The 24,483-nt window shown below is 38.4% G+C and overlaps 1 protein-coding gene across 8 annotated transcripts in view; it reads right to left on the reverse strand.

Annotated features, from left to right (window-relative positions):
• Positions 1-24,483, reverse strand: part of WDR33 (WD repeat domain 33) — a 105,303-nt gene that overhangs the window by 45,717 nt on the left and 35,103 nt on the right. For all 8 annotated transcript variants that reach the window (XM_058715642.1, XM_058715640.1, XM_058715643.1 and 5 more), the window contains exons 2-7: positions 23,504-23,730; positions 21,591-21,659; positions 20,898-21,002; positions 18,271-18,366; positions 17,933-18,084; positions 16,121-16,218 (exon numbers count right to left, since the gene is read on the reverse strand). In XM_058715642.1, coding sequence (XP_058571625.1) covers positions 16,121-16,218; positions 17,933-18,084; positions 18,271-18,366; positions 20,898-21,002; positions 21,591-21,659; positions 23,504-23,707 — 724 coding nt within the window. In that variant the 5' untranslated portion in view covers positions 23,708-23,730. The remainder of the gene's footprint in view (positions 1-16,120; positions 16,219-17,932; positions 18,085-18,270; positions 18,367-20,897; positions 21,003-21,590; positions 21,660-23,503; positions 23,731-24,483) is intronic.

A 24,483-nucleotide genomic window follows, 5' to 3' on the forward strand; every position in this document is an offset into this window, starting at 1 on the left:
GTGCTTAGTCTAGAATATATGTGAAATTAAGAGACTATTAAAAGTGATGACTGTAAAGCAAAAATCAGCTACCACTAGTATTGCTCATGAAGACAGGAATGGCTATTTGACCCCTTCTTCCATACCCAGGGCCTGGCACTTAGTAAGCAGCAATTATTTGAATAAATGAATAGATATAAATTTCCCTTTCGTGCTCTTTGATGAACATGACTAAGATGGACAATGGAGCTATGAAAACATGATCCTTTTTTCTTTTTTTGCCTTAAGTCAATCTGACAGTTCATAAGGAATTTTTACAATTATAATTTTTTGTTTGTTTGGAGAGAGAGAGAGAGAGAGAGAGAGAGAGAGAGAGAGTGTGTGTGTGTGTGTGTGTGAGGGGGGAGAGGGACAGACAGAAAGATAAAGAAAATTCCAAGCATGATCCACACTCAGCACAAAGCCCGACACGGGGCTTGATCCCACAACCCTGGGATCACAACCCGAGCCGAAATCAAAAGTCAGACACTCAACTAATTGAGCCACCCAGGAACCCCAATTATTATAATTTTTACTCATATTTGACAGAGTTCTTAAATCTTTAAAATCCCTTTGGTATTTACTGCTTTATATTAACATAGATAATATAGAAAATGAATGACTGACCCTTCCCAGATGGAAATAAACCACCCCTGAAGCACTACAAACCAATCCCTGGATACCAAATTTAGTGGGGTAAACCCTGGGATCCCCCAGAGAGATTAATACAGAAAAACTCACACATCTCATTTCTTTTATTAAAAAGAACATGTTTGTATTTTATCCACCACTTCTAGCCAGCTGAAAACTGATGTGCTTCCCAACTGTTTTGTTTTATAAAAACATAACTATTGGTACCACTGCAGCTTGTTCCAATGACATGCCCAATGTCACGGCTACTGAATCCTGACCTCCCCCCACCCCAAGCTGGTTTCTACAGAATGAGAAGCCAGTTTGGATTTAAATGCTTTTAAGTTTAAAAAAAAAAAAAAAAAAAAAAAAAAGGCAGTCTCTGACTCCTGAGAAGTAATCTAATACTCACAGCTAAGCCGCAATGTTATTACAAACTGATTTGACATTTACCATTTTGCTCTCCTGATCTCTCCAGACATCTGTCATTCTGAGACCATAATGAAGTCAGAACAAAAAAAGATCACCGTTCAACCCACAAAATATAAAATGTCTCTTATGCTAAATGAGTGACAGTCCTCCCTCCCCCAAATCACCCAAAGCCCAGATCCTATAATACAATCTTTGTAACACCCTCTCACTGAGACACCCCATAGTTCTCTATGGTCTGTATTCTTTGCTGCAGAGAGTAATAAATCCAACTTGCTCAATTACAAGTGTTCCTGGAGGTCTCTGAATGAAGGGTATTGACGTCTGTAAATACTAATGGTGGAATGAAAATAGACTACATGTTCTAGGGTTACAAAACGGTTCCAAAATATGGCTTACTAGTACACATCTCACAATTCACAGAGAGGGCAGCTTTGGATAACTTTGGCATAACACTTCTTCCATTTTGCTTTTAATGTCAAGACCATGCTAACATGTGTTGAAAGTTCAGATAAAATAAAAAGCATTAATGACAATCGTACTGAAAATTGTTAAGGCATGTAGGAAAAGCCCAGCTAGCAACGTTCATTAGGAGAATGAGCAGGGGCGCCTGGGTGGCTCAGTTGGTTAAGCGTCCAACTCCAGCTCAGGTCATGATCTTGTGGTTTGTGAGTTTGAGCCCCACGTCGGGCTCTGTTCTGACAGCTCAGAGTCTGGAGCCTGCTTTGGATTCTGTGTCTCATTCTCTCTCTGGCCCTCCCCTGCTCACACTCTGTCTCTCTCAAAATAAACAAACATTTAAAAGTTTAAAAAAAAAAAAAGAATGAGCAGGCATTCGCCAGGAACCATGTCAATCGGGGACATGCTCACATATCTGGGCTATACCCAGATGCAGAAGTGTTTTAAAACAAGGACTCCAGTAAGATACCCAACAATAATAAAGCCAAAGGTATAAGGAAAAGAAAAGGTGGCAGAGGGTAACTTTTTCTTTAAATAGTGTTCACCATAACTACTGGAAAATCTGGATAACAGGCTGTGAGAGGAAAAGGAAAGCAAAATTTTTCTATGTGCTCTTCACTGAAAGACTTTCTCAATGTGCAAAATCTCCCACTTTGCAGCTAAATGTTATTTTTGTAAGTATAAATCACACCACACAGAGGTATAAAAACCAAGAATACCAACTTAGAAAAAAAACAAGTCCTTACAACACAAATAAATCTACTGAAGACACTAAAAAACTAGAAGTCCTAAAGAACCTGAGGGAAATAATAATTTTTTTAAAAACCCTTCTCTGCCCCAAAGATAAGGCAGAAAACACCTTTTAAGTGTCAATTGTATAATCAGATTTTTACAAACCTATGAAAATAAAGCTCCCATTACCTACCTACCTTTTAGATAAAACTGAAAGATTTTCATGTCTAGGAGGTGGGGACATGGGTTGTGTGTGTGTGTGTGTGTGTACACACACACACACACACACACACACACACACACCCCACTTCCCCAAGTGCCTACTGTGTCCTTCCTGGACTTGGAAGACTAAGTGTGGATCATCACATAAAAGTCACGGTCTTCGAAGGCACATCATTTCTTAGCAACCTGCACTGTATGGGAATTTTGGTTCAGAGAAAAAAATACATTCATCACCACTACCCTCTCATCTGTGTAGCACATGAAGTGTTGTATATATTACAATCTGATTTCCGTTAGATAGGCATTACCACTTACTTTTTATGAATCATGAAAACCTTGTTACAAGTAGAAGGAGCAATGATTTAAACTCATCTTCTGATGCCATTATGTAGTTCAAAACTATGATTTAAGGGGCACCTGGGTAGCTCAGTCAGTGAAGCATCCAACTTCGGCTTAGGTCATGATCTTGCAGTTCGTGAGTTTGAGCCCCGCACTGGGCTCTGTGCTGACGGCTCAGAGCCTGGAGCCTGCTTCAGATTCTGTGTCTCCCTCTCCCTCTCTGCCCCTCCCCCGCTTGCACTTTGTCTCTCTCTGATAAATATTTAAAAAAAAAAAAAAACAGAAACCAAAAACTATGATTTCAGAGCACCTGGGTGGCTCAGTCGGTTGGGTGTCCGACTTCCGCTCAGGTCATGATCTTGCAGTCTTTGAGTTCAAGCCCCATGTTGGAGCCTGGAGCCCTTCAGATTCTGTCTTCATCTCTCTCTGCCCTTCCCCTGCTGTGTGTGTCTCTCTCTCAAAAATAAAATAGAAACATTAAAAAACCCTATGATTTCAATATAAAAATGAGAACCAATTTTTAAACTATTTAAAAGCTTGTTCAAAGATAATACGTATTATATGAAGTAATGCCTGTGTGACTTACAGTAGGAAAAGAGAGTTTGTGGTCTCCAAGTCCATGTGGTGAAGGAGGTATTAGGTATTTTGGAGAATAATGGGCTAAATATTCTAAGTTACATTTTATAGTACGTTTATATCCTTTCATCTGTATTTGTATTAGAGTATTAGAGATAATCCAATTAAGAAGGCTGACTTTTCCACTAACTCCCGGCCTCCTCTATAAACCTCTTCTACAATTTTTCTATGAAAAGGAGAATTACGACCCAGTGAATTTTAGCACATTTAATTCAAGTGTCATTCTACAATAACAATGAAAAAAGACACCAAACTGTTGACTACTCTCTCTTTACAGTGTAATCCTAATAGTGCCAAGTTTTATCCTTTATGATGATCACAGACCTTGGTGTGCCTCCTCCAGGACTAAAACTCTCCTCTTTCAAATACCTTTCATTTCATAAGCATCAATATCTAATATCCAATTCTTAAATCAGAACTGTCACCACCTGATTTCCCCAGTGTGGGAGGGCAGCAGTTTTTTTTCCCTTAAAAAAAAAAAAGGCCAAATATTAAAAAAAAAACCTAAATTTCAAACAGTTCATTCAAAGAGTTAAAGTATTTTACAGTAATTGACTTAATAATTTCTCTTCTAGAACTTAATAAACCAAATAAAATGCCTAGCAAATCACTTGAAGAATTTTTTTTTTTAAGAGAGAGAGAGAGAGAGAGAGAGAGAGAGAGCATAAGCAGGGGAGGGGGAGAGAGAGAGAGAGACACAGAATCCGAAGTAGGCTCCAGGCCCTGAGCTGTCAGCACAGAGCCCAACGCGGAGCTCAACTCTCAAAGTGCGACATCATGACCTGAGCCAAAGTCAAGACACTTAACCAACTGAGTCACCCAGGTTGGGTGAGCCCGAATTTTTGTTTAAATAAGCATTTTATTTTTACCAAGAAGATCCTTGGTAATTTACACTTGCATGATACATTAAAACAATAAATCTGTAAAGCAATAATACACTTTTAAAAGATGTAAATAAAAGTTTCCATAAATTTCTAGAAAATGATGAAACATGTAAACTATTAATAACCAAACTTCCACAGTATTTAACATTCAGGGCCTACAGAAATAACATTAAAACTGGGCACTGTATTGTATGACCTCAAAAAAGCAGAATTTAAGTTTGGGAATTACTAAACTTACAGTGTTCTTTAATGCCTCGTATCTCCTTTAATACCATTCTATTTGCTCTTAGAATCACTTTATCAGTAGGGCCAATATCTGCCACACCTGAGATAAGGATTTAGCCTCCCACCCTCCAACAAACTCCACCAAAGACTTTTGGGGTAGAACAGGTGACATCCCAGCTAGTCTGATGGGATGGGGTAGAGGCTGATCAGAAGGCCCCAAAAAATGACATTAGGTTTCTGTATTTAAGTCCCGTCTACTAGGACAGAAAATACATAGAATTAGCTTCCCCAAGACCCCTAACTTACCACTGACCACCTTACTCATCAAAGAGGATAAACAGAAATGATATTCTACCACAGTTAGCACTAGCTCATCCAACTTCATTACTAAATGGAGTCAGAAATTACTGTGATTAAATTTGATCAATAGGAAAAAACCTGTTCCTCCCCCCAGAGAACAATAAATGCTATTCCAGTGAAACAGTCTAGACACCAGTGACCAGTCTGTAGAGGTGTGATGAGTTGTGACAACTTGATTTTCAGTGTATTCAGCATTCACATTCACCATGGTGCTTGCCCAATTCACAAAATGTATTTGAAGAAATGAAAGAACTAGGGAAATGTTGGAAATGCTGCTTAAGGATGAGGCCATGCCTTGAGAATTTTTATTGACCAGAGTTGGCAATCATTAAATATTTGATTTATCTAACAATTAAAATAGAATCTTTAGGGGCACCTGGGTGGCTCAGTCAGTTGGGCATCCAACTCCAGCTCAGGTCATGGTCTCACAGTCCGGTCCATGGGTTCAAGCCCCGCATCAGGCTCTGGGCTGATAGCTGATAGCTATCAGCCCAGAGCCTGAAGCCTGCTTTGGATTCTGTGTCTCCCTCTCTCTGCCCCTGCCCCCCACTCACACTCTTTCTCAAAAATAAATATTTTTTTTAAATAGTGAAATAAAATAGAATCTTTAAATGCTTCCATATGAGATCTTGTTTAAAAAGGCCAATTCTGAGTGTGGAATTTTTTTATACCTGAAAACATCGGAAAATCGTGACATTTAAGCAAGTGGCCACAGAGCTAACCCCAGCAGAACGTACACTAAAGAAGTGGTCCTATTTATGGACCACTCGTAAACAGGAACCTTTACAACTGCAATAACTAATGGCAGTGGCTGAAAAAATTTACATGAGAAACGTAAAATATACTTCTGAAATAACCATTTTTATCCTTAAGTAGGCAGAGAAATGGAAGCAGGCTCTGAAATTAGTTTTGGAAATGAGGTAATAACTGACATTGATCAAACGTTCTTTATGGCACTACATGCTTCTCATGAATTAACCTATTTTATTCTCATCACTACTCAGGAAGGTCAATACTACTATTAATCCCCATTACACAGAAGAAAACACAGATACAGGAATGTGACTTGCCCCAATGTCTCATGGCTGGTAAGGAATAAACTGTGACTAACATCCAGGTTCCAGAGCCTGTGATGATAATACACAATACTATCTCTTTATATAATAACTTTTGTTGTGTTGCTTTTAGTATCAGGAAACTAGTAAATGAAGCTAATCAGAGAAATAATAAAACACTGTTTTCAAAAGAACACAGAGGCAGGGCTCCTGGCTGGCTCAGGTGATCCAGCATGTGACTCTTGATCTTGGGATCATGAGTATGAGCCTCACTTTGGGACTAGAGTTTACCTAAAAAAACTAAAATTAAAAATAAATAAATAAACCCTTAATGTTTATTAAAAAAAAAAAGAGGGGCACCTGGGTGCCTCAGTCGGTTGAGCATCCAACTTTGGCTCAGGTCATGATCTCACCATTTGTGGATTCAAGCCCCATATCATGCTCTGTGCAGACAGCTCAGAGCCTGCAGCCTGCTTCAGATTCTCACTCTCTGCACCCCCCAACTTGTGCTCTGTCTCTTTCTCTCAAAAATAAATGCTAAAAAATTAAAACAAAAAAACAAACAAACAAACAACAACAACAACAGGGGTGCCTGGGTGGCTCGGTCAATTAAGCATCCAACTCTTGACCTCAGCTCAGGTCAGGTCGTTATCTCACGGTTCACAAGTTCAAATCCTGCATGTGCACTGTCAGTGCAGAGCCTGCTGGGGATTCTCTCTCACCCACCTTGATCTCTGCCCCTGCCCCGTGCACATGCACTCTCTCTCAAAGTAAACAAATTGAAAAATATAAGAAAGAACACAAAGGCAAATCAAGGAAATTAATACAACTCTACAAAAAAGGAAAGGGAGATGATAGAAAGAAACCACAAAATGACCCCAAAAAACCCCTTGAAAAACAGTAGAAAAAAAGGGAAAGTAATTTAAAGAAAATATGTTTGAAGGTCTAACCTACCTAACAAAAGGCTTGGGTGGAGTAAAAGGCATGAAGGAATCTTTAGAGTGCTGAAAACATTCTTTATCTTCACTGATAATGACCACTACACATAAAACTTTTTATAAAGGCACCACCAGTGCACACTCTTGAGAAGAAAAATCTATTTTACATAAAGTGTTCATTATAGGGTATTACTGCCTCCACCAAAAACCAGTGGTTTGGAGTAAGTTATGCTAAAACAATCCTTTTTTTAATTTTCTTTTCAGAATTACTGAAGGAGTGTCAACGAAATTATAGTCAAATAATAGGCAATCTTTTGAACTAGTCTGTGGATCATGGCAGAAGATCATGGCTTTATAGCCACATGACTGAAAGGTCATTTCCAACGTTAGTTTCCACTAGATGTTTTGTTACCTGTGATGCAAGTCTGCAGAGAGGGCTGCAAGGTTCTTTACTCGGCTTCTGTCCCGTTTAACATCTTTTTTTAATAATCTAGATGGCCAGCTTTGCAAATTTACAGGTGATCCAAAGCTGGCAGTTCTCTAGGTGTTAGGATTCAAGAAGATATTGTGATGTTAAATTTAATGCCTTAATACATAAAATGTTAACTGAAGATAAATATAAGGCCCAGTATTAAGGTTTTCAACCTCAATTCTGGCTTATGAGTTTACATAAGAACAAATGTAGAGGCACCTGGGTAGCTGACTCTAGATCTCAGCTCAGGCTCTGTGCTGATAGTGCAGAGCCTGCTTGGACTCCCCAGCTCCCTCTCTCTCCCCGAAAATAAATAAACTTTAAAAAATGTGCAGGTTTTAGATGATTAGTGTGAATTTGTATGGTGTCCTGCCTTCCCCCATTTAGCAAAAATGGGTGTTCAGAATGGTGAAGCTTAATTCTGGACTAGAGATGCTCAGAATGGCAGCCGGTCCAGAAATCGAGAAAGAGTAAAGGGATTAAGTATTCAACTTGGGTAAGAGAGACTTAAATGCCATTTTCAAATATTTAAAGCATTATGTTTGAAAGTCGGGCTGGATTTATTATATACAGATCTAGAATTCAGGGGGTGGGGAGGATATATCATATATGGGTTTAATGATGGAAACTTTTTCCTATAGAAAAATGAGAGGGCTGCTGTGTGAGCTCTTAAACGTTCCCTGGCCCAAACTGGGAGGTCTGCTTGCTGGCCCCCTGTGGTGGCTGTGCCTTCCTGGTATTCCCTAGGGACCAATACAGTATTTAAAGATATCAGCAAATTGAAGCAGATACAATTCATTGGGCTAATCATCCAAGTAAAATGTGATATGCCAAAAGAATGCTAATAATGGTAAAGTTTGCTCTTTGAGAGCAAAGAGAGTTACAGCAAAATACCTTCAAAGGGAAAAAAACAGGATTCAGCAGATTGGCTTTGAAAAAGTTATTAGTGCATGTTGGGGAAACTAAGACTAGTTTATGAAATAATCCATAAAAAAGGATAAATGGGGTGGGGGGGGTGGATGGGATAGGACTTAGAAATACCATTTCTTGATTTCAACAGAAATTCTTAATCTGGTCTCTCTATAACTAAAGAGACCATAGCACTGTAGGTGCTTCTTATAGATTCCAGACATAGGACATAAATCAAACTTTAAAATGGTTTTCTGACACATCATTAAAATATAAAGGGAAAAAGTAACTATTAAAACAACAGTATTGGGATGCCTGGGTGCCTCAGTCGGTTGAGCTCTCGATTTCAGCTCAAGTCAAGATCCCAGGGTCGTGGGATCGAGCCCCATGTCAGGCTGTATTGAGCACAGAGCCTGCTTAAGATTCTCTCTCTCCCTTTGCCCCTCTCCCCTGCGTCCACTTGCTCACTCTCTCGTCTAAATTAAAAACAAAAAACATAAAAAACACAGTATTTGTTTTGGTACTTAACCTCCCTCGTTGACAATTATTTTTAATGTATCATAATCATTTAAGGATCTACCCACTAAAACTGAAAAAGCCAAAAGTATATTACCTATTTATCTAATTTCATCAGCTCTTTGCAATGCTCTGAATTTTAACTTTAAAAACTACCAAAGAGGGGAGCTTGGGTGGCTCGTCCGACTTCAGCTCAGGTCATGATCTCATGGTCCGTGAGTTCCGGCCCCACATCAGGCTCTGTGCTGTCAGTTCAGAGCCTGGAGCCTGCTTGGGATTCTGTGTCTCCCTCTATCTCTGCCCCTCCCCACTCATGCTCTGTCTCTATCAAAAAATGAATAAACATTAAAAAAAAAAAAAACTACCAAAGATAGGGCACCTGGGTGACTCTTCGTTTCGGCTCAGGTCATGATCTCAAAGGTCATAAGCTTGAGCACAGCGTTGGGCTCTGCGCTGACAGCACAGACCCTGCTTGGGATTTCTCTCACCCTCTCTCTGCCCACCCCCCACCTCAAAATATGAATAATAATTTAAAACTATAACCAAGAGCTGGATGCTTAACTAAGCCATCCAGGAACCCCTAAAGAAATTTTTTTTAACTATGAAAGATCTAATTAGCTGGGAAGCTCTAACAACATAACCAGGTAACTAATTCATCACCAAATGGAAATTTCAGCCTCACTCAAAATAAACTGAAGCAGGGGCACCTGGGTGGCTAAGTTGAGTGTCCAACTTCGGCTCAGGTCACGATCTCACCATTCATGAGTTCAAGCCCTGCATCAGGCTCTGTGCTGGCAGCTGAGAGCCTAGAGCCTGCCTGGATTCCGTGTCTCCCTCTCTCTCTCTCTCTCTCCCTCTCCTGTTCACACTCTGTCTCTATCTCTCTCAGAAGTAAATAAACAAGCAAACAAACAAACAAACAAATAAATAAATAGCTGAAGCAATTATAAAATAATTAATGCAAAGATGCACATTCTTTCTGGGAATCGACTGCCTAAATTATTTTTTTTTTTAATGTTTATTTATTTTTTTTTTTTTTTAACATTTTTTATTTATTTTTGGGACAGAGAGAGACAGAGCATGAACGGGGGAGGGGCAGAGAGAGAGGGAGACACAGAATCGGAAACAGGCTCCAGGCTCCGAGCCGTCAGCCCAGAGCCTGACGCGGGGCTCGAACTCACGGACCGCGAGATCGTGACCTGGCTGAAGTCGGACGCTTAACCGACTGCGCCACCCAGGCGCCCCTTAATGTTTATTTTTGAGAGAGACAGAGCACGAGCAGGGAAGGCAGAGAGGGAGACACAGAGTCGGAAGCAGGCTCCAGGCTCTGAGCTGTCAGCACAGAGCCTCATGCAGGGCTCAAACTCACGAACTCTCTAGATCATGACCTGAGCCAAAGTCAGATGCTTAAATGACTGAGCCACCCAGGTGCCCCTCAACTGCCTAAACTATTAATCATTGTGATTTGTTGCTGTCAAGAAACCAGAATCTTTTATATAAAAGTGTCTGGAAATTGCTAGACTCTTAATTAAAACACTGTTGGTGGCAACAGCATGCAACTCTGGCTTCCCAAGAAAGCCACAGATCTATTTTCAACAAGTTTTTTGTCATATTATGTGCAACATTTGAAATTAAGTACAGAAATAGAAAGAATAAAGCCCAATATAAAAATCTGAAAACAATTCCTGTAAAAATGTGAATGTACCATATAAAATCAATATTTCAGGGGCACCTGAGTGACTCGGTTGGTTAAGCATCCAACTCGATTTCAGCGCAGGTCATGATCTCCCAGTTCACAGGTTTGAGCCCCTCATCAGGCTCTATGCTAACAGTGCAGTGGGAATTCTCTCTCTCCTTCTCTCTGCCCCTCCCCCTGCTCTCGCTCTCTCCCCCTCAAAATATACATTTTCTAAATAAATAAACAAATAAACAAACAAAATGGGTATTTCAGAGCCCTACTAATTTCTCCAAATAATATGCTTTGGAAGTCTTGTTAAGAGTTATTAAGTCTTTTTCCCACTCATTCTCAGATGATTCTTTACATAGAAGAACCTACCATAATCCAGTCCTTACAGGAGAGAAGGAAAAAAGCCTTAAAATAAACTTCCTCAAAATAAGGAAACACCAAGAAAATCAGTGTCCATAAGTAAAATTGGTTTACATGATTATTTGGATGATTAAGTAAGATGTCCTTGAAGAGCTTTAATATTAAAATATGCTATGTTAGTGGAAGGAGTTATTCTGATACAGTCTTTTTTGCTTTGCCTTTTTTTTTTTTTATAGGATCTTTTAAAGGAAACTGGGTGTTTCTGGCTTTTGTCTGGGGGAGAACAGACAGGATCTTGAGGAATGTTTTGTAAAACATTATAGAAATAAAGTAGGTCTCTTAATCATAAACTATGTGGTTTACTTTAATAAGTAAAATTATTTCCAGTAAAGCATCAAAGATTTTTGGAATACTCAGACTTCGTAAACATGTCTTCACAAATTTCAAAACACACTGCTGAACCAAAAGATCTTTGCAGAGGGATTGATCTCATTTATTAAAGACCACAGTCAATGCAATAAGGAAGGCATACACAGGGATTTATCAAAAGTACTAATAATATTCTTCTTAAGTTGTGTGTACTCAGGGGTTCATTTTCTCTCCATGAGTGCTAGATCTGAAAACTAAAAACAGACCTTACCCCCGAATAAATCTCACGATAACTCCTTATGTCCATGTCCTTATTATATAAACCAGCATATATCTTATAACCCATTCAGTTTAAACTATTCACTATAGTTTAATTTTTCTGTTGTTAAATATATCATACATTGAAAACCTATAATATGGACAGTTTTAAAGAATAGTAAAATGACCTTGAGTACTTAAATTACTTCCCTCTAACTACACTCCTCCTCTTCCCCCCCCCCCCCCCGCCCAAAAGAAACTCTACAATTCTGTCATCACAGCTTAGGAAGACATCATTATATCCATGTTGATATCACTTTTAAAACAGAAAAGAGGCAGTTTAACATAGAGATTGAGTATGAACTCTGGACCAAAAACCCTGGGTCCAAATCTTAGTCCCACCTCTTATAAGCTACCTGACCTTAAGACAGGTTTACTTAATTTTTCCATACCTTGGTTATTCGTTTGAAGTGTGGAACAAACAGTATTCAGCTCACAGGGTTACCAGAGATTAAACAAAGTTCTTAGAACATGCCCAATACGTAGTTAAGTGTAATATGTCGGCTATAGTTAAAACTAAGAAGGTAAAACAAAAACTAAAGCATGCTAAAACTTGTAACCTGGGTTCTTTTTTAAGAGTATTATGCTTCTAAAATTCGTTTGTGTTCTTATTGATTCTATGCTTTTACCCCTTCTCATGTGCATTCTAACTCTACACTTCTAACACTAACATGACCTCTGATAAAACTGGTAAAACTACACTTCTAACACTATCATGACTCTTCTCCCATATTCTCCACCATCTTAAGTATGTGAAAATACCTTATCTTCCCTACTAAACTTTTTTTTTTAATGTTTATTTTGAGAGAGAGGGAGAGAGCACCCACACTGACAGTGTGGAGCCCGACGCAGGGCTCAATCCCCACAAACCATGAGATCACGACCTGAGCCAAATCAATTAGTTGAATGAGCCACCCAGGCACCCCTACTACTAAACTTTAAGAAGGAGAGGGGTCATACCTTTTAAAAAGATTCTTCTACCAATGGTAGAAGCATATGCTCATTAATTTTAATGGCTCTGTTTCACTTGGAGTCAAATGCATAAGTATCAGTAAACCAGAGACTCATTTAGTCTCATGTACTCCTGGTGCTTAAAGGTTCTTTTAATCCCAGCCCATATACTGAGTGCTCCAAAGAAAAGAATAGAGGCACCTGGGCAGCTCAGGCAGTTAAGTGTCTGACTCTTGGTTTCGGCTCAGGTCATGAGCTCATGGTTGTGAGATAGAGACCTGCGTCGGGCTCCGCACTGGGCATGGAGCCTGCTCAAAATTCTCCCTCACCCTGTCCTCCTCTCCCACTTGTGCGTGCTTGCTCTCTCAAAAACAAAACAAAACAAAAGAAGAATAACTGTGTATAAAATATGCTGACTTGCATGTGCTTTAGTAATGACTGGTATATGACACTTCTCAATTTTGCAGTATATTCAATTTCATACCTATGGACCAATCACCATCATCTTTTGAGTAGCAAATCTCGTAACGATAGGTCTGTGTTCGTTTTAACCTTAAAAATCTGATTGCTTTCTCTTGTGTAACTTCTTCCTTTTCCAAGAAGCATGAGAACGATCTCAGAAAGGACACTTAAAGGTAACCATAAATCCTGCGGTCAGTAGTACGGTATCATGGCTTCTGCCATGCGTAGGGATCCTGTATTCTTACAGCTGACGGTCTACGTTAAGAAGACATGATAACAGTCTTCAAATAAAGGGCTGCCATGAAGAAGACAGTATAGTATAGACTAATTTTTTTGTTATCCAGAGGCAGGACAAGTCATACAGAAGCAGATTTCTGATATAATGAATGAACCTTCTGAAAACTAGAGCTATCCAAAATTGGAAAAGAGAATCATCTGAGGTAGCGAATACTAGAATGCTAAAAATGTTTATGGGTAGAAGACGGGTTTTTAGGAATGATGTAGAAAAGGTTAAGTATTTGATAGAGTTGAACTACATGATCATAAACACCCCCTTCAATTAAAATGCTCTTATATTTTCCTTATAATTAAACCCAAGTTGCAGTCTAATGTACAACACTAACATGATGCAGGAGTATGCTTACCTGCCCAGTGTTTCAGAGTCTATGTGGGTTACAGGAACAGCAACCCTTCACAGAGGCCAACTGGCATTTTAGATGTTGGAAGCTCCTATCCTTATTTGACTCTGTGATCCAATTTTCTATATATAAAAGCTAAATTAAATTCACTTCAAATTTTATATGAAGAATTTCACAGCAGCCTTGAGACAACTGGAATCCCATCACCCTGGGGATCCTCAACCCACAAGCAAAGAACAGGAAAATCACAACACCAGTTTTACTGTTTTATAATCACTGCTAAATTTCAGAAAATTTAGAAAAACAGGGAATGACAGAAAATGGATACTTGGAACCTAATAACTTATCTACTATACCAGACCTGCCTGCTACTAGAACTACTACTTGGAGATACAATTAACTTGGTTTAATAGATTCATATTGGTCCCATATACTCATGGAGGTAGTAAGAAAAAATATTTTTAAAAGGAAGCAAAAATCATGAATAAGCTAGAACACATATCACAAAAGTACATGGAAGTTCATTATACTTTTGTATGTTTGAAATTTCCGTAGCAAAATTTAAAATATTTAAATTTAAAATTAAAAGAGCCCCCACATAAAGAAGAAAATTCTACTCTCAATTAATATAGACAGGATGCTGGTATATTTTTTAAGCTACAGGAGCAGATAATAACTCAGCATCCATTTACCATTATCCAAATTCACCTCAATTCAAATCTGAAGAATATCTCACATACATTCTACATTGCAGAGGAAAAGTTTTTTAAGTACTATTTAGAAACAGCTGCATCACCAAATTGGGTAACATTTCATTGGAACATGAAACTGAAAAATGTTATCATATGTCAGGTTTTCTTTTTTAATCCAAGATACATAGTGATTTTAAATCAGACTTCACAATTATTGTGGTCCTCCCTAGTCCTCTGTAAAAATAATTGTTTTGATACTTTAGAATATTGCTTTTAGTAACTACAATTATTGTGTTTCCTTTTTATTTCTTAGGATTTTCAAAGCCCAGAAAAAGTTGTCCGTCTTATTTCTGTTTAACAGCGAAGACTTCTATCAAGAGGAAAGATGCAATATTATCACAGCATTAGGCAAGGAGTCAAGTGATAAGATTCTAGTCCTGGATCTGAACTTATTTCAGATGACCCTGAACATGTCATTTACTCTTGCTGGGTTATGATGCTCATCCATAAAATAACTCCAGCTAAATAACTCCAAAGACTCCATCTAGTTCTGAAATTACACAATATTATAGCCGTCATAGTGAGTACACTCTTTAATACGTACTATATCCTTATACTAGCTATCACCATACAGTAGTACTGTGGATGAACCCACACAAAATGTGCAAAGCCAGGAATGTTTAAACAAATATGATTTCAAAAACTACTGGCTTGAAATATGGGTTAAATATCAAGGGCATTTATTTTCTTGATCTAGAAAGCATCAACACTGAAGGCTTTATAAAGTTCTGGAACATTGTTAAAAGCTTATAATTTAATCAAGACTTGAAAGGAAAGGAAAATTGCTGAACAATAATTTCTTGACACCCAATGTCTATGGTACTCATGTGTCTACCCTGCATTTATGTGTCAGAGGAAGATGTTACTTTTATGCTATACTGAAATCAAGAGATTGGAGTAGAATGTTTGTTAAATCAATACAAATTCAAATTAAGCACTTGAGAAAACTACCTTCCTAGTTAACAATAAACCAATGAGATTACATGTTTTTATTAAATGTAAATGTTTTTGCCTCAATGTTTGTATTACATATATAAAACACAGTTAATTCCCTAACACCCACTGATTTCACATAAATGGTACTGATAAATTGTTAGCATTTTCACAGCCTTACTTTAAAACTAACCTAATCCAAGGTAAAACTATGGATTTCTTTTGTAGAAGGGAGTAATCATAAACGTTAGTTTCTAATTATGAAATCAATAAAAGTAAACAAGAAATCCCTCCAAAATTTAATAACAAGTGGGCCATGTAATGTATAAATGTGATATACTTTTAAAAAATACATTTTTTTAAACACCTGCTTGCAGAAACAGCAATAATGAGAAGTACAGCTATTGATACTTCAGGTAATCATTGTAATAGGACTACCAGGAGAATGTGAGCCATGTAAATAAAAAATATAGTGTCATTATGTTGGAGAAAGCTACCTGGGCTACAAGACAGGAAAAGGAATATAGCCCTAACAGATAAATACAGATAAGCAAGTAATTGGGGAGGGGGGTGGAATGACAGAAGGGGAACAGTTGTATTTAATTTATAGCTCAAAGAATTCAAAGATTTTAGTAGAGTAATAAAAATCTACAAAATGACTGTGAACCAGAAAGAGAGTTCAGGCTTCTTTAAAAAGGCTGGCGGAGACGGTGTATATGTAAAAAAATTGAATGGAGATGTAAGCTGGTATTGTGGTATTGTGATGATTTAACCACAAATGCCTTCCCTATTTAAATATTCCAATCAGGACTGTTAGTACACATACCTCGGAGAATTCTTTCCTCATGGCAACGAAGAAAGTCCCAGATTCTAACAGTGCCGTCATCAGAGCATGTAGCAAATTTATTATCCGTGGGTGAGAAACTGTTACATGAAGACACACAGCAGGGGAAAGAAGTCAGCATTTAACAGATTATCTGTGCTTCTCAGACAGGGAAAAATAAAAACACTGTGCTGCGTTATAAACAGGAGAGGGAAGTATTCCAAGAGTGAAGAAGCCCTTAAAGAGAATGTTGTCAGCTAACAAAAGCATCTCATCAAACGAAGAATTTAACACAGCAGTTGCGTCTTAGTTTTCAATCATTGATATTCAGAGACCTTTACCAGTGTATTATTGGCACTGATGCTTCCCACACTCCCCACAGTAGAGTATTTCCTGTCATACCAACAGAAAACGTGAAGCTCATTTAAGTGTAGAAACTAAATGAAATCTGTTTTTGCAATATTCCTACAAACACGCTGTTAAATCACATTAGGAATACCGCTCCAAAAATTAGCATCAGCTTCTTCTGCCTGGGACACTTCATGACATGATGAGCTGAAAATTTTGGACAGGCTCTTTAAAACTCGTGGCTAAACATCACTACATACAATGTTTCTCGTTTATTTGCAAGGTCTGTGGAAAACTTTCACACCTTCTCCCTGGCAAGCTATTCCATGAATGTTGCTCCTTTTAGGGAAAACTTTAACACAGGGACCTTCAGACTGTGTTTGAAGCCAAAGGTAATCTCCTGCAAAGGATTTTGCCATCTTTACCTCCTTGCCATGAAAGACCATCACGTTTCTCATCTACCTCTAAGAACTTCCTTGAACTTTTGGGTCCTGTGACTAACAAAGAACCAACTGTGAAAACTCAATGTATGGGCAGGACACTACAGCACAGTCTTTGCAGAAGCATGTCAGTCCAACAATTTTTGTTAAGGCTCTGAACGTAGAAACAAGTGACTGCAGCGGATGATGTTTCTATAAAGATGTCAACCTCCTCCCACACATGGGCGGTACGACCGTAAAGAATGCTGCTTAGCTTTATTCTGAGGCTGCAGCAATTCGTCAGGCTTGTTTTTGAAACTTTGTTTTCCAGTTTTACTATGCATATCTCATTGATATGTAAAAATATACAACTCACTGAAAATACTTTAAACTCCACTTATTATTATACATTTGCATAACTGATGTTCTCAACAGTGAATCAGAAGAAAAAGTCCTAGAGTCCTCTTGACAATGGTCTGCTTACAGTTTCAAAGCTTGAAGAACCCATTCATTACTCCATTAACGTTTGCCACATCCAGGGTCACTTGTGAGTTTTTAGTCCTACTACACTTTCCTTTTGAAGTCGTGGCATAACCAAGCCAACCAGGTCTTCACTTAAGCCTTTTTTTCTTGTATTTTGTGTGAACTCTGAAGGTGTTTTCTGTAGGCTTTAGATTTTATTCAGTTGTATAATTAAAGACTGAATTCTTTATTTGGAATGAAAGATTCTTATCTTACACAGTAGGTAATAAAAAGGAATAACGTATACACATTATTAACCATAAATGAAAAGAGAAAACCAGTGCAAAATGCGGCAGACAATACATCTCTAACATATTGCAAAGGCTGATACCGGGACAACACTACTTCAGAAAAGTGCCAGCAAAATGGTGAATGTGTGAAAACAAAGAAAAATATTGTGTTTATAGGGTGCAGAAAGTATCCCAGAATCTGACAGAGCCCATGCATCTCTGCACCCAGAATACACTTAGAGAATAATTTAACCATGACAATAGGGACTACAGAAAATGGTATATTGTGTATAAACCTGGCCTCTCTAATCGCCTCCTTATGTGCCTGGAACATCTTGACGTTGTTCATGTTCGACTGCCAATATTTCACATATCCTCCATGGTCTGCTGTCAACATCCACATGTCATTATGTGACCAAGTCATGGCCCTCACTGGGCTATCATGAGCCTGTGAAAACATAAAACAGTTTAAACATTATATAAAAGAATGTATGACAGAAGGCTTTACAGGAGCAGACATCAACTCACAACAATTACTTGTCCAATTTCAAGTTTAAAACGCCAACAAAGTAACTGTATCTCCAGTTCGTTACAGGACCACAGGAAGATGCTACAGTCTGATGATTACTGTTACCTGTAATATTGTTTCAAAATTGAAGGTGAGTCCATTCCACAAAGTGAACTCTCCACTAGAAGCTCCAGTGACCAAACGTCTTCCTTCTGGAGTCCACTAGGAAAGAAAAAGAAGACAGGTTATCCAAGGTCACAATTCCTCAATCTAGTTAATTTTTAAAGCACTTAGAAAGGATTTATAAAATATCCAATAATCACCATTAAATAGACAATACTTTCACTGAATCGTAGTTCAGATTTATAAGTACTTTGTCAGAAAAAAAAAAAAAATGTTAACACAGTGCAGGGAAAGCTCTAGCACTTTAGCCCATAAACTAAATTAATAATGGTAAATATATTATAAGTACCTGGTTAAGTTACATATACCTACATACATTAAAGAACCTTTAAAAACAAAATTTGCAAAGACCACATTTTTCTAGGATACAAGGCAGGCTAACAAATAAAATGGTCAGTCACAAAAAAAAAAGAATTACATCTGCTAGTGGACCAATTCAAGCAGAAAAGTTAGTGGTGTTTTATGAAAAAAGCTAATTTAAGGACATCAAGGCTATCAAACTTTTCCTGGCAACTAAATGTACTTTAAAAAGCTCTCCTCTGTTCACAGTATCAAGCAGTCTTATAGTGATCTACTTTCCAAAACATGTAATACAACACTCATGACTAACACTACAGCAATATTTTAATGCCATTATTTGTATACTGAAGGAAATCTGTGACATATGCTTATCAATTCAAAACACAACATTTTTTTCTCAACTTTTTATTTTCAAGTTTCCATGACAGATTACACACTAATTTTCCTTAGACAATGTAAATACGTGAAATGAAAATACAACAACTGCATTTTCCAAACTAAAAATTGTAACACATACTTGAAAACTGGAAGTGTGCTTATCAGAATAGCAGGATGAGACACATAAAGACTATTTGGGGGGGTGCCTGGGTGGCTCAGTCAGTTAAGTGTTAACTCTTGGTTTCGGCTCAGGTCAACAATTTCACAGTTTGTGAGTTCAAGCCCCACATAGGGCTCCCCACTGACAGCTCAGAACCTGCTTGGGATTCTTTCTCTCTCCTTCTCTCTCTACCCCTCCCCTGCTTGCGCGCTCTCTCAAAATAAACAAAAATTTTTTAAAAATAAGGGGCACCTGGGTGGCTCAGTTGGTTGAGTGTCTGACTCTTAGTTCCGGCTCAGATCATGATCTCACTGTTTCCAAGTTCAAGCCCCACATTGGCTTCTGTGCTGACAGCACAGAGCCTGCTTGGGATTCTCTCTCCCCCCACCCTCTCTGTGCTTCCCCGACTTTCACGTGCACTCTCTCTCAAATAGATTAAAAAAAAATTTTTTTTTTTAAAGACTACTTGGTAAACCTGGCTTTTTACTGCTTACCTGCACATCACGACTTTGACTATTATGAATAAAATCTTCCTACTTTCCTAGTTCCTGTTATCTGCTATGGATTGTAACCAAGTAAATACTACAGGCAACCAACTATATAGGCACAGGACCCTGTTTTTATGTTTTAATTTCTTATAATTTGGACTCTGCCTCCACTATGTGCAAGTGTCTCCTAAGATCTTACAGTTTGATCACCATATAAGAAATTTATCTAATGAACTCCAACAAATAAAGTTTTACCCTTCTGTACTGTGATGCAAAACGCTCAGATTTTATTCATTTCAAAAGATGTTCTGGGGAGGCTGGGTGGCTCCATCAGTTAAGTGTCTGACTTTGGCTCAGGTCATGATCTCACAGTTTGTGATTTCGAGCCCTGCATCGGGGTCTGTGCTGACAGGTCAGAGCCTGCAGCCTGCTTTAGATTCTGTGTGTCCCTCCCTCTCTGCCCCTCCCCTGCTCATGTTCTGTGTGTGTGTGTGTGTGTGTGTGTGTGTGTGTGTGTGTGTGTGCCTGAAAAAAACTAAATAAACATTAAGAAAAAGAATGTTAAGGGGCGCCTGGGTGGCTCAGTCGGTTAAGCGTCCGACTTCGGCTCAGGTCATGATCTCACGGTCCGTTAGTTCGAGCCCCGCGTCGGGCTCTCTGCTGACAGCTCAGAGCCTGGAGCCTGTTTCAGATTCTGTGTCTCCCTCTCTCTGACCCTCCCCCATTCATGCTCTGTCTCTCTCTGTCTCAAAAATAAATAAACATTAAAAAAAAAATTTTTTTTTAAATATACATTTTTTAATTTCATGCAAATGTATGGAGTACCTACTATGTACCTTAATGGAGCTAATATTTATGGTTGACCATTGGTCTTTAGCTCTTCTCAGGTGTTTTCCTTACTAGTGACACCTAACAGTCTTCATTAACCCTGAGATGCACTTTCTAAACAGCAACAAAAGCATCCCTATTCAAGAGCAAGTCCGAGACCTGCTGCAATATAGATCCATGGCCTGCGCAAAGAATTCTATGGAAATTGTAACATGAAGAACAATCCAAAAGCAGTATCTTACTCAATGTCACTATAGTGGGTAAGTGACTAGGTATTTCAAAAGATTTATTAGCAACACACTAATGTTCATACCAGATATATATTTAAAATAATTTAATTTTCTCTGTCCTGTTAAGTATATGTACAGATTAACTCAGGATTAACTTTTCCAAAAAACATCCAAAAGAATACTTACCCTAACAACAAATACGGGACACTTTACTTTATTTGTTGATGTTCGAACAAATTTTGTTGTTACTGCATTCATAGGATTATTCAACATCCCTATAGGTGGGACCAGCTACAAAAAGAGAAAATTGGGTTTTAAAGAGCTCCTGATTATGCACAGAGCATAAACCAGGGACAGAGCAAGGTAATTATTTCAACATGTAAAGACAAATTCAAGACTATACAGGACTTTCAAAAAACTATTATTATAGATAATAATCAGTCAGTATTAATTAAATGTAAAAAACTGAGACACAGGACAGTTAAATGCCCATTATTAATAAACAAACAAAAAAATCAAGTACCAGATTTCACCAATTACCTCTCAAGGTCAACATAATAAAAACATGTTTCACAATAAGCCAAATTTAAAATTAGCTTTTGTATTCCACAGACTTTGAGGTAGTGCAGTCTTTTGTTAGACATGGCTTTAAGCCCCAAATAAAAAGTTCACCCACCATTAGAGTACAAGAAAAATTTTAATTGAGATAAAAACCAATGGAGTACATACATGTTATATTATCTCTTTAGGAATCTTTTGTTTTAATTATAAATCCGTAAAAAGAAAATTCCATGTTGCATTTGAGGTCACATAGTTTTAGGTTCAAATGTCCAAGCAAAGAGGTTTTATTAAACTAGTGTGACACATCTTAATACTCACATCATTATAATAACCTGCGTCAGGCTGAACTGCCCGCATGTCTCTCTGGTCTCTTTGCCATATTCTATTCTGTTTGAAATAAACAAATTAATTAATTAACATATGGCGCATTATACTCAGTTTCAAACTAAAGTAAGCATTAACAGAATGTAAGCTGCTATCAAATGGGGAGAAAATAGGATTAAAACCTTTTCACAGGTTCTAACACAAAGATAACAGTGGGTATCTTAAAGAGATCTTATCCTAGGGGTGCCTGAGTGGTTCAGTGGGTTAAGCACCAGAATCTTGATTTTGGCTCAGGTCATGACCTCTGTTGGTGAGGTTAAGCTACACCCTGGACTCTGCACTGACAACACAGAGCCTGCTTAGGATTTTCTCTCTCCCCCTCTCTCTGCACTTCTGCCACTCATGTGCACACAGCACTCCTTCTCTCTCTCGAACACAGAAAAAAAATTTTTTTCTATGTTTGTTTATTTTTGTGTGTGTGAGAGAAAGAACGAGCATGAATGGGGAAAGGGCAGAGAGAGAGGGAGAGAGAAATCCCAAGGAGACCCTGAGCTCCCAGCACAGAGCCTGACGTGGGGCTCAAACCCACAACGTGTGAAATCATGACCTGAGCCAAAACCAAGAGTCGGACGCTTAACCGAGCAACCCAGGTGCCCCAGAAAAATTTTTTTTAAAAATCAGGGGCACCTGGGTGGCTCAGTCAGTTGTGTCTGACTTTAGCTCAGGTAACGACCTCACGGTTGGTGAGTTCGAGCCCCATGTTGGGCACTGTGCTGACAGCTCAGAGCCTGCTTCAGATTCATTCTCTCTCTCTCTCTCTCTCTCTCTCTCTCTCTCTCTCTTTCTCTCGCCCCCTGCCCCTCCCCCCGACTCATATTCTGTCTCTCCCCTTCTCTCAAAAATAAACATTTAAAAAAATTAAAAATTAAGAGAGAGAGAGAGAGAGAGAGCTCTTACCCTACTTACATTGCTTAGAATCTCCCTCCTCTCTTTACTACACCTCATCCCCAACCAATCATCCAAGATATTGCTGACCATTCTCACTGTACTTTAATAAAAGGAAAAAGAATAAGGGATAGATAGGCAGATGTCTTCAATTTCTTCAAAATCCTCAGCACAAAACAATTTCTGGTATCCTGCCCTTGGTTGTCTTAAGACATCTCAAGCTCTCTTAGACTAGTTTTGCAACTGAATTACCTGGAAAAACCTAAATCTGTCTTCACCTCTGAATGAATCTTTTTCTCATGTCTGCAACATACTAATTATATCCAATATGCCAACAGGTCTTTAACAGGTCTCAGGTAAGAAAAAGCAAACATTTTCTTCATTGGAGGCCAGAGAAGACCAAAACCTGATCAAAGTAATAGGGTTAGTAATCAAAAGCGAGTCACAGAGACTAATTCCTTGGTGAAGACAAGTAAATAAAGAACTCAAAGGGAGAAAGATCAGACAGAGGTTTCTGCAGACCCCTATCCTGCCTGTGAGTGCCACCCACCAGCAGGGCCTGAAGAGTCCCTGTGCCTTGCGCCAGAGCCTCAGACACGCAGAACCGCTATTCTGAACGTGTGTTCTCACAGGAATATCCTCATATTGGTAGTGTCAACATTTCATATGTACATGGGTTTAACAAGTGTCTTAAGGCTGGCCTAGGGATTAAAGTACCATTTTCTGAGATTTGCTATGAACTTTAGAACAAGGCATATTTCTAAATTAGAGTTTAAATTTCACAATTTTTGAGAAGACTCACACATGCAAAGAGTCAAAATGTACTGGTGACCAGCTGCACTCTGGAACTGCACTCCATCCCATTAATCCAAGGACACAGCTATGCTTATAACCCTGTATTTTAAAAACTTTCTTTTTTAAAAAAAAGACAAAGTTTGATCATCAGAAGCACATTAACTTACCTCCAAATACTTAATTACAGATGGATTATAGTCTATGGTTTTTCGGTTTACTGCTTTCCTCATCCGTTTTCCATCAAAAGTAAGCTGTTGCATTGCTTGCTGCTGGGCAAAATCAGGTCGCTTATAAAAGAGTTGTCGAGGTGCTTGGTGTTGGAACCTTGGCATATGGAAAAAACGAGGAGGAGAACCAATCTCTGTAGCCATGATGAAGTTTTCGTTCTAGGACACTAGGGTAGGGAAAAAGTACTTTCACTACAAACATCAGCACTAAGCACTGCTTGAAAATATTTTTAAATGAGTTATTTTTTACACTTCTCTTCCTTTTTCAAATAAGTATCATTTCTAGCTTTTAGTCAACCTATTTACAAAATGAACTATTGGATTTAATGGCAGAGACCAGTTATATATTTTAAAAAGGTCAATTCACAGAATAAGTGCTAATAAGCATTTATTATAAAATTCAGGCTGACAGAAGGAAAAAACCACAGTTTTTAACAGTGTGGGGTGTGTGTGCTGAGTATTGTGCATGTGTGAGGTAGGGGGTAGGGTAGAACCACTGAGAACTGTTCACATTGTTAAAATGAAGTTTTCAGGAGGCGTCTGGACAGCTCAGTCAGTTCAGAGTCTGACTTTGGCTCAGGTCATGACCTCACAGTTTGTGGGTTTGAGCCCCACATCAGTCTCTGTGCTGACAGTGCAGATTCTCTGCCTCTCTCTCTCTGCCCCTCCCCAACTTGTGTTCTCTCAAAAAAATATATAATAATTAATTTTAAAAATATGTGTGTGTATATATATATACATATATATATATATATATATATATATATATATATATATATATGTATATATATGAAGTTTTCAGGGCACTAGGGTGGCTCAAGTGGCTAAGCATCCGACTTCATCTCAGGTCATGATCTCACAGTTCATGGGTTCGAGCCCCATGTTGAGCTCTCTGCTGTCAGCACAGAGCCAGCTTCAAA

Source organism: Neofelis nebulosa, chromosome 2, assembly GCF_028018385.1.
Source record: "Neofelis nebulosa isolate mNeoNeb1 chromosome 2, mNeoNeb1.pri, whole genome shotgun sequence".
Taxonomy (NCBI): domain Eukaryota; kingdom Metazoa; phylum Chordata; class Mammalia; order Carnivora; family Felidae; genus Neofelis; species Neofelis nebulosa.